The sequence below is a fragment of the Atractosteus spatula genome, chromosome 17 (genome assembly GCF_055471065.1).
Source record: "Atractosteus spatula isolate fAtrSpa1 chromosome 17, fAtrSpa1.hap1, whole genome shotgun sequence".
Classification (NCBI taxonomy): domain Eukaryota; kingdom Metazoa; phylum Chordata; class Actinopteri; order Semionotiformes; family Lepisosteidae; genus Atractosteus; species Atractosteus spatula.
This window is the reverse complement of record NC_142722.1, coordinates 7,610,320-7,621,024: the sequence shown is the minus strand read 5'-3', so window position 1 is coordinate 7,621,024 and position 10,705 is coordinate 7,610,320. Positions and strand designations below refer to the sequence as shown.

General features: G+C 39.8%; 1 protein-coding gene across 1 annotated transcript; it reads right to left on the bottom strand.

Moving 5' to 3' along the window:
• Positions 1–3,869: 3,869 nt before the first annotated feature.
• On the bottom strand, positions 3,870–6,926 carry xbp1 (X-box binding protein 1). The gene is made up of 5 exons (XM_088935997.1): positions 6,542–6,926; positions 6,014–6,110; positions 5,595–5,711; positions 5,303–5,469; positions 3,870–4,853 (listed from the first exon to the last, which is right to left on the bottom strand). The coding sequence occupies exons 1-5, from the start codon at positions 6,772–6,774 to the stop codon at positions 4,673–4,675; spliced, it is 795 nt and encodes a 264-aa protein (XP_088792123.1). The 5' UTR covers positions 6,775–6,926; the 3' UTR covers positions 3,870–4,672.
• Between the last annotated feature and the right edge of the window lie 3,779 nt (positions 6,927–10,705).

Sequence of the window (10,705 nt, the reverse complement as noted above, 5' to 3'; positions counted from 1 at the left end):
ATTTAAGTTTTAACTTGATCACAGGGGAAAGCTTTGCTTTACATGCTGTTAAATGAACATACTTTTTTAGCTAGGCAAAAGCAGTGAATCATTGCAAGTGTCTTATTGCTCCATATTTGAAAGTGTTTCAGTGAACAGACCTTACAAAGGTAGAGTATTTTCTTGACTGACATGGTAGATTTATTTCTGAATAACACTGCCAAAATTGATCTGACTTGATGTAATTTATTGAATGAGACTACTATATTATTTCACTCAGAAATCTAAGTCTGCCACTGTGGCAGCCTTTTTACAAGACATATTGCCTCTCAGGTATTCGTTCAAGTAATTCTCATGGTTTCTTAATAAAACATTTTCTAAGGAAGTGAAATCTATTTTAAAGGAAAGTGAAACCGTTCAGATGGGTTGGGAATAATATATTTTCTCTCTTAACTTTTTTTTTGTTCTTATTGATACGTGGTTGTATAGAGTAGTACATTTATATTCTGAAATGACACTTTTGTCCAGTTTCGACCACATTTCTAAACCTTAGGGAGATAGGTTTCAAGTTCCTGCATTGCCTGGAGCAGCTGTGGGGCTGTTTCTTTGAACTGGCTGTGGAATGTGAATTTCCAAAGAGGAACAAGATTGTTTCAAGGTAGGAGGAAAAAGCACAGCTTAAAATGAGTCTGGAGTTTTCACAGAAAGATGCTATATCAAAAATTAGGTTTTGCAAATGCAGAAGACTTCTCAGTGTTGTAAAATTAATTTCCCTCAAACAAAATAACAATTTACTATAACACTATAACATATATTACACTATTTCCAGGATTTAGAATGTAAGAATCAAAAGTGACTATGGGGCACTTCAAATAATCTGATTTTGCACGCTTAAGAACCTGTCTCTTAAAGACATCTTCCTTTTTTGAATATGCAATGATAAATAGTTCAGAAGACAATTGACATTTAAACCTTGATCAATATATACTGCCATTAGGACTGGGCAGATGCCGTAACCCTGATCTGACATTAATGCATATTTAAAGATTATGGATATAACATTTTTAAAGGGGAATTGGAAATAAATACCCGATGAGATGGTTAGCTGGGATCATCTTAAACTAAAACCCCCCATTAGATTAGATACTTGCTACAGTCATGCACTGCCAAAAAAATAGGAGCATTGACTCACCGTTAGAACAAGAGCCATGATGTCTGATTCACAAACATGATGTCTTTACATCACTAGATAACCAACATCGGCTCAGAGAACCTATTGTAAAACCTTTATTCCAAGCAAAGAATCTGACCTTCTTGAGTGCTGGGAATTGTTGTGGCTACAGATACCGAGTACTGATAACCTCATCTTTGTTTTCTAAAAAGACGTCCCCTAGCTTCTTATAGTTTTTTACATCACCCAATCTAGGAATACAGAAAAAACTCTTAAAGGTAAAAGGATATAATGAGCGTCTAAGAAATCACCTTTATCTTTTTGGTATTTTGTAACAAAGACCTATGCTGTCTTGTAAGGTTCACATGTTGTTCTAGAGTTTCCATATCTTCTCTCTCAAACTTCTAAGCTGTGAAATGTATCCTCACAATGATCACAACATCATCATGGCCGCTTAATGTTCACAAGCAGATTTTTTATATTCATTTAAAGTAATATACTGATGCACAAAAGAAATTCAACACTCGGTAATTAATTACATCTGTTTTAAATACAGATACCACTAAACATCACAGCAAATGTGAAAATAAAAGTAAAAAATTCTTTATATTTTTGGTATGAAAAATGACACATTAAATATATTTCAAAATAATAGATTGGGTGTGGCCTCCCTAATCACAGATCTGACTGTGTTGATGCAAAAACACAAGTATCATCTACCTCTTCTAGGTGTGGGGTCTAATGTTACTGTAAGCACCCGACAAATGCTGGCCACACAGAATTTATTGATGCCAAGGTGGTCCAGAGAAAAGCTGACATGCCGTTGTAATCATAGCATTATAATAATAATAATTGCTTACACTTATATAGCATTTTTCTGGACACTCCACTCAAAGCACTTTACGGGTAATGGGGACTCCCCTCCACCACCACCCATGTGCAGCATCCACCTGCATGATGCAACGGCAGCCATAGTGCACCAGAACGCTCACCACACATCAGCTATTAGTGGGGAAATTTGGCCAGGACACCGGGGTTACACTCCTACTCTTTTCGAGAAATGCTCTGGAATTTTTAATGACCAGAGAGTCAGGACCTCAGTTTTACATCTCATCCGAAGGACAGCGCCTGTTTACAGTAGAGTGTCCCCCTTACTCTACTGGGGCATTAGGACCCACATGGATCACAGGGTGAGCACCCCCTGCTGGCCCCACTAACACCTCTTCCAGCAGCAACCTTAGTTTTTCCCAGGAGGTCTCCCATCCAGGTACTGACCAGGCTCACTCCTGCTTAGCACTCCTGCTGGGCACTGTCCAACTGGAAACCTAGGCCAGAAAAATGATTGGTTAAAGGAATTTGTCAATGTGTCACTGAGCTGCAAGATTGCTTTCAATCTGCACCAGAGGTATTCTTATGTTCAAGACGTTTCCCCCCCTTAGATCGTCATACTTCTCACACCCCACACATTGCGTCAATCAGATTCCCTCTCTCCCACTTCTCCACACATAGTCTTTTGTCAGGTCCATCAAGGAAGAGCTGGCTGATTTTGTGCTTTCTCTGAATTCATTTGCTAAGTCAAGAAGCAGAACATCTCCAGGTAAATTCTCTCACAGACTGGCCATAGCAACTTCATGCCCATAGCAACCAGGACATTTTCATCAGGTAGACAGGGAATGGGGTGGGTTTTTTTTTTTGACAAGTTTGACAATGGAAAATTAACAGAGACCTCTCGGAACATAACACCTGTGGTTATGCTGCAGGTATTGGTTTACATGTAAAAATCTAAATATAGCCTTCGCTTTCAGTACTTGTTTAAATGTGTAAAAGAAACTCAAGAGGGGAATTGCCAGCTTTTTCATATATAGCAGATGCTTACAACAATAGTTTCAGTGGTTTATTAGTTCCATTTTCTGGACCTTCCACATTTAAACTGACAGTTATGAACATGTGCTCATTTTAAGTTTGTGATATTACTCTATGGACCTGGTAAAGATTAGGCATGATCAGCATGTGAGACGAGGTGAGGGAGGGAAATCCAGCTATATTTGCTTTGTAAGGGTAGAAAGGGAGCTTGCAATCAGGAGTAAGATGTTGGATAAGATCTCTTGCATTTCAAAAAGTAGTGCCTCACTGTCTTGTAGGAATACAGCTAGCCTACAGCCAGAGATTTTCCACACGTCTTAATCTTAAGGGTTAGAACCACAGGGCTGGGTGTCCTGCTGGAATTTAAAATATTTCCTTAAACATCTAGGACTGCTCAAAATCCAGCACATTGGTTGTTAAAATGTACCAAGTATACATTTGTTTAAATCCATTACTCAGAGGTATCGCCCACTTCACCAGCATCATGTTCATTACCAAGACCTGAGAAGAATAGGTGCCAGGCACATCTTACAGCCAATACATCCACTTGCTGTCATGGGGAGGAAAAAAAAAAAAAAAAAAGACTTCTGCCTTGATATGGCATTCCATAAAACCATTCTAGCAAAAAAAAAAAAGTCCTCATGGCTGCTTCTAAAGATTCAAGACCTTTAGACGTAGTGTAACTGGGAAGACATCATATGCAGTTTTAAATGAGTCCCACACAGCTGAGGGGGAAAAAAAAAAATATCCATGCCATTTTAAGTATATACACACACCCACGATAATTAAAGGCACGGGAAATTGCAGCACCCTCCCAAGAAACCAAGTCGTAATTCAAAACCACAAGGAGACATGATTCATTGCACTAATTTAATTTTGCAGCAGTTTAAATATTCAATAAAGAAAGCATCCCTTAATCATGAAAAATTTACATAGTAAATTAGAAGGAGAAAGGCATGTACGCATTTATACACTAGAATTACAGAATGGGTGGATACCAAAATACCTTGCAGACAAAGGGTGGGGGAAGGGAAGAGTACAAAAACCATTACATTACCCATAGAGGTCTTTGCTTACATTCCACCCATTTCCAACTATTAGATTGGGTTGCATTTTCAGTTTGGAGGTGGCTAGGACTTACTGAGTTCATTTGCCAAGTGTACTATGGACAGTTTACCCCCAGTTATATGGCGGTAGTAACGAAGCAAATATAGGCAGGAATATGGGTTATAAAAATAGACTTTGCATAAAAGACTATTTAAATCAACAATTTTATTACATCTCAAACACTGATTAGCTGAGGAAAGAGTTCATTGGCAAAGACATCATCCCACGGGCTGTCGGCACACAGCGGGGAGGACATGTTGCTGAAGGGAGACGGGGACTGCTCATATCCAGAGTCGCTGTACGCGTCTAACACGCACGACAATTTTTTGGGGCTGCATGTCGGGGAAACCGAGGTAAGGAAGTCGTTGACCCTGATCTCGGGGATCAGCTCGATCTCCTCCGGCTCCTCCTTAACGGACACGGGCTCCACCTCCACGATCTCTTCTGCAGCCAGGACAGGTTCTTCAATCTTCACTTCAGGGATGCTTTCTTCATTCTGCTCCACGTTGGTCACCTCTGCCAAAGGCTTGGTGTAGATGTGGTCAAAGTGAATCAGTTCATTAAGGGCTTCCAGCTTAACTGATGGGGTCCCCAGAGGCGCAGGGGTGGGGGAAGGTACTGGATCGGGCTCTTCTTCTCCCAGCTGCGGCAGCTCCCTGAACTCCGAGTCAGCGCAATTCTTGAGGAACAGCTCAGGGTCAAGGATGTCCAGAATGCCAAGCAAGAGATCAGACTGTGGACAGAGAGGTTATACACTCGGATGAGAATCGGTAAGCTAAAAACCTGTGCTTGATTCCCATGAAATACAGCATTTGATCAATGATAAGAAGGACATAAGCTAATGTAAGCGTCTACACCAAACTGTGACTTAGCAGTTACGGATTCCTTTCGAAATGGACACACTCCCCACCCCATCCTCAACAGATGGCCGTTTCCAGACCAAAACTGCTCGACAACAGTCTTCCTCATCAGCTGACTGTCATGAGTCAATCAATAAGCCTCTCTGAGGGAATCCAAACACTTCCACACCATCCTCCCCCTTCCAACTCCACTTTAATAGGGGAGAGCAGAACACCAGATTAGTGCTTAGGTTTGCAGCTCCAGTTTAAAAAAAAAATACATTAAACCCTTAAGTGGTAACAGGAATGGCACCCCCCAGCAGTTGAGGGGCAGGAAACTAACCTCAGAGTCTGTAGAGTCAGGACTGTCAGTAGCCATGTGGGCATCCTCCGATTTGACGACTGCTGGGCCTGCACCTGCTGCAGAGGCACACGTAGCCTGAGTACTGCAGACTCAGAAGACCCGGTCACCAAACCGACCTCACCCACACTGGACTGCAACACCTGAACCTGCAGGAAACACGGGGGGGAGACAGGCTCAGCACACTCAGCTGTGACAGATGAGAGGAGGTTGGGATGGGGGGGGGGGGAGAGACCGCAAACGATCTCAAAGCGCAGGAGACCAAAGCCACTACCTTCTCTTTAATTTCCAGAGTATCCAACCCCAACCTTTGGCGCAGTTCCTCATTTTCAGTCACCAATCCATGCGTCTTTTCACGTAACAGTCTGTTCTCAATGTGAAGTTTCTGATTCTGGAAGACCAGCAATAAAAACTAGTTTTAAGTCCACATTACATATTGGCATTTTGTTTTATTTTGATTAAAAAAAACACACTGAAGCTGGGTCAGTAACCCAACGAAGTACGTTTCCTATCTTTGGCAGATGGAAATGACATCCACGATTTTCCCCATTTGCTAAACTCTGGTTCATACAAATCTGCAAAGATGTCAGTAGTTTCTATTCTAACCAGGGACTAGTTTTTAATATGAAGACACTTGAATAAAAAAAGATGAATCTGTAATGACATCACTACATTAGACATTTGCAGGAATACCTCCAATTCCAGCTCCAAAACCTGCTGTTCCAGTTCACCCATTTTGGCTTTTTTTCTGTCTCTGGCAGTCTGGGCGGCTACCCGGTTTTTTAATTTCCTTTAAAAGAGCAGGAAGAACAAACAAAAAAAAGTCATTTCTACTGTGAAAACTATCTTGCGGCACAGCCCCGTTACACGCATCTAGGCAGAGCTGGAGAAGTTCCGAGAACACCGGGTTGCGCAACCCAAGCTCAGCCATCTTGCCACGCAGGCAAAACCGGATCTTTAAATCCTCGGTGAGTTATGCGATGCGGAAATAGAGGCGATAGTTACGGGAAAAGCAGATCACAATCAAAGACTTTTAAAAAAACGCAGACGGTCGAGACACGCAGATATAAAAACCGTTTTGTCATCGAAATGCAATGATTAATTTAACTCTTACTGTAACTTTAAGGTACTCTCTCCCCACCCGGAATATCAAATCACATTTTTAACATTACACAGGCAACATCATCACTGAGAAATAAGGAATTCTCTAAAGATACCAACCTCCTAAGTGCTTTTTCTTCGGGACTCAAGTGCGTGAGCCGCTGTCTTTTGCGCTGAGGCTGTCCAGACCCATTGGAGTCGGAGTCCGAGGAAGCCTGTGTCCCAGACGACGGCAATACCATTGAAATAGACCGGCTGAACCCTCCCTGGGTGCCGGCGGACGAGGCAGCCTGCTTCCCAGATATCAGCAGCACTTTGTGGCCGCCTCCTGACCCTGTTGCTATAACCACCATCCCGTATTCCCTCTCTGAGATCTAAATTAAACCCTCGGTCTTTTCAACTCTTGATGAAAACTAGCTTTAAAGTCCCTCTTGCGTTCCTCGCTCATGCCCAGATCCACAATATCCTAATTTCCTCCTGCATGCAATTTCTACTGTCGTGTGCAGATCCGATTGGGCAATTGGCGCTCTGACGTCAGCCGGATCTGACTGCTGATTTGCTACGTCGTTGATGAAATTTATATCAGGAATGGCATCAGACTGTTTATTCGGTGGGCTGTTGTTTGCATTTTGGTAGAGGCAGAGGTGGTTTCTCGGTGGTGTCTGTTACACCGGGCAGAAGTAAAATTTGTAATACCAAATAACAGCTCTCATACTTTTTATGTCCACTATTGGCAGGGTGCGAAGACGAAAAATAATAGCAAGCATCGAACTTGCACTAGTGTGTCGTTCTGCGCTGACCTGTAATTCTGCTATGTGTACTTAGCTACGGGGTTAAAAACATTTCGCAAGTGTTCTGGTCAGTCTAAAGTAAAAAACATTAAAAGGGAAAAGTTTTTCAGAACATGGCTTTAAGTCCCTTCTCTTAAAAAGACAGCACAAAACGTCCCACATTGCTCGAATCCTCTTTTACAATGTTGTAGAGTAACTAAGATCTGTACACAGTTGTTAATACTCTTGAGAACGTCGCAGTACTTTGCACTGTTCAGTGAATCATTGATCAGGTCAGAATGAAAGGACGTTACAGAGTTCAAATGAGAAAATTATTTTATTTTTGTTAGTATTTTTCTTGTTATAATACGTTTAGTTTGCTACAATTTCTATGCACAAGAGCTGGTGCATGAGAGCTGGTTGGGAGCATCTCATTCCAGACAGGACAGCAGAGTAATACAGATTAGAAGTCACAGTTCAAGACCAGAGTACACCGCTGGAATAAAAACTCTATTACTTGATATTTCTTTTCTATATCTTTCATGTATGCATTTTTTGTACCTATATTAAGTCACAGAGTATTTTACATTTCATGCTAATTTGTGTATTCCAGTTTTTTACATCTGTAAAACACCTTTGTTACGTTAATAATGCTACACACAGTTAACAATTTACAGACTTGGTCAATTATTCTGTAACGTTTGATATCGACTGTGCTGCGATATAGGGGCGGCAAGGTGAGACCCTTTCTTGTACGAGTTTGTGGCATAGTAAAGAACAATTGGAATGTATCTTATTCCGCAAACACGTTTAATCCACTTCGAATCTGAAAGAACCGACTTTTCAATAGAATTTGTGTGATGTTTTTTCGTTGTATAGCATTTACCAGCCTTTATACATCAGTGATTTAACTGTATCTACTGTCTCATACAGATCAACAGTAAATAAAAACTATAAATGCAAAACTGTGACAAGGAGGCTGAAATTCAGTATTACTCTTTGAGTAAATCTGTATATGGAATATTATAAGAAGGGCTTTCAGATACCAGCACAGTGGAAAATTATCTGTGGAGATCTAATATTTGTATTAACTTACAGGGATATGATTAATAATTTTCACCCCATTTCCACTCCAAAAAACATATTATTGAATTTTTCTTTGTAGGATATGCAGCAAGTGACCGATAGCATCTAGCTCAGATCTTCAGGCATTATGCTCTGGTTCCATCTTGTAGTTTCCAGAATATTCTGGAACAGCAGTTATACACAGCAGTCTAAAAACTATACTAATAGCATGCCTGAGGTTTTTGTTTTAGTTATTATTTTGCTACTGTTTGCATTCTGCCATCAGAGTTCTGTAGAGTCTTGTACAACTGTTTGTATGTCTGAGCTCAAAAGAAAGGTTATTTAAGCTAGTTTACAGTCAACACAAGTCCCTCATCTTGGCACCAGTATAGTTTACAAGAAAGGGTTTATAAGTAGGTGTTAAACTGCATATTAATAAGGATCTCTATGTAGAACCTCTGGGTAATCAGATCTCTATACTATGCTGGGCCCTGCCTGAGCCTGTTGGATTTCTTCACGCTTTTTGATGCAATATCTTGAAATGCGTGGTTACATGTTTAGCAATTGCAACATTAGCACTCTTCTTTTTGTCTCTTATCTGTCCAACAGCACAACATTTCATCATCCTCTGTAATCAACAGTAGTAGCCACATCTTGGCTGCTGAGAAGAAATAGCCGCATATTAATGTGCTGGAAGTCTGCATCCGCAAGAATATTTAAAATCTTTGTTTTCACTTGTTTAACAAGAACATATAATTAAACTAAGTAACCTTTAAGTATGGAATTAAATAATTAGGCCCATTAATTGTTGCATTGCTACTTTTTTCAACACATTGAATGAACCGTTCTTTCGTATGTTAGATGAGGCAAGTAATTGCAGGTTTCAGAGTCAGCAATGAAACTGTTGTACTTTCACAGGAGGTGCAATCTCAAGCTGTTCATTTCTGGTAAAAAAATAATTTACTGTTTCAATTTCTTAGCTAATTTGGATTAATGCAAGATAGAATTTGTGTTTGTGGCCCTTATGTACTTGTGAATTGTTTTAAAGGCATAAACCTTTAATTTCACACTTTCAGTAAGATATAGGTTTTAAATGGTTTTTAAACATGATGTTTTGTAAAGATATTCAATGGCAGTGTCTAGGCTGTCATGGACAGAATGAGATGTTCTGCCTTAAAGGCCATTATGAAAATCTTTAGATGTTGTTATTTCATTCTTTGATTCCACGTCAGGTTTCTTATTTCGAGTTCAAACAAAATCTCCTCCTTAATCAAAAGTTATCCTTAATTAGAAGTATCCTCCTTAATTATAAATTATGTTCAGTTGTTTCTTAATATTTTAACAGCTAAACAGCTGTTTTGTACTGTAGATGTGTAAACACTGGCTCATTTGAACTCCCATGCGGCATTAAGCTGGCTATTTAAAAGTAAAAAGCAGCATAGCCAGTCTGCCTATTCAGTCAATATTGACACGTGTGACCTAGGTTAGAAACAGGATGTACTGTAGCACTTTGCCAATCCATGCGAACAGCACTGAACTGAAGTGCTGTTGCATTGTTTCATTTAATGCTTGTATATTGTTTTGTGTAGCTGAATGAGAGATTTAATGAAATCTGTGGTGAAAGTTTATGAATTGTGTGAATTAAACTTTTCTACAACCAGGAAGCAAGGAACATTACAATTGTTCAGTTATGGTCAGAAGCTTTGCATCACCATAACCTTATCTATGGTGCTGTAACAGCAAAATGACTCAGTTTTACCAACTGTTCTTTCTCTGGTGACTGCAAACACAAATTTGGCTTCAGGCACAGCTAATCTAATGTGTCTTGGCAATAGCTGGTAGTTGGGTACATTAAAAGTACTTATTTTCTCTATGAAAAAATCCCAAAATATAGTTGAATCAGAGTGTGGAGAATGATTTATTAATTCATCTATTATTTATATATTTTAGAGGTTTTGGGACACAGTGGAACATAAAATTGAAAGCCTAAGAATTTGAGGTTGTGTTGTGTCTAGTCATCACTGGGCTAGTAGCCACTATGCTCATGCAACAGTAATACGCAGTTATATATCTGAATGCTGACAAAAGATAGAACATCTAATAAAATCAGTAGAGGTGCTTTATCAAGGCAAGGACAAGGGGAACTGTTTTTATGATTGCATATGCAACTTTGAAAAAGAGCCTATTTCATCTCTCATTGCTCTAAAAGATAGTTGTCTGTTCAATCCTGATAGGTAAGTATGCCTTTCTGTTTTGCCAAACGTGTGTTCCTATGAACGTGTTAGTAGATTTATGAATTAGAAGCAAATAATCATACGCCCAGGTTTGCTTTGTTTTAAAGGATAAAGTTAAACCTTCTTTAATACTTGAACCAAGTAGAAGATACAATAGATGTTGCAGACATTCTGTCTGAATGTCCTCTCTCCACATCTTAAGCACAATGCCATCA

Coding starts and splice junctions, on each gene's coding strand:
- xbp1 (XM_088935997.1), bottom strand. CDS start 6,774: ATGGTGGTTATAGCAACAGGGTCAGGAGGCGGCCACAAAGTGCTGCTG. Junction 5,712..6,013: donor TTTTGGAGCTGGAATTGGAG/GTATTCCTGCAA, acceptor CTGGTCTTCCAG/AATCAGAAACTTCACATTGA. Junction 4,854..5,302: donor CTGACTCTACAGACTCTGAG/GTTAGTTTCCTG, acceptor CTCTGTCCACAG/TCTGATCTCTTGCTTGGCAT.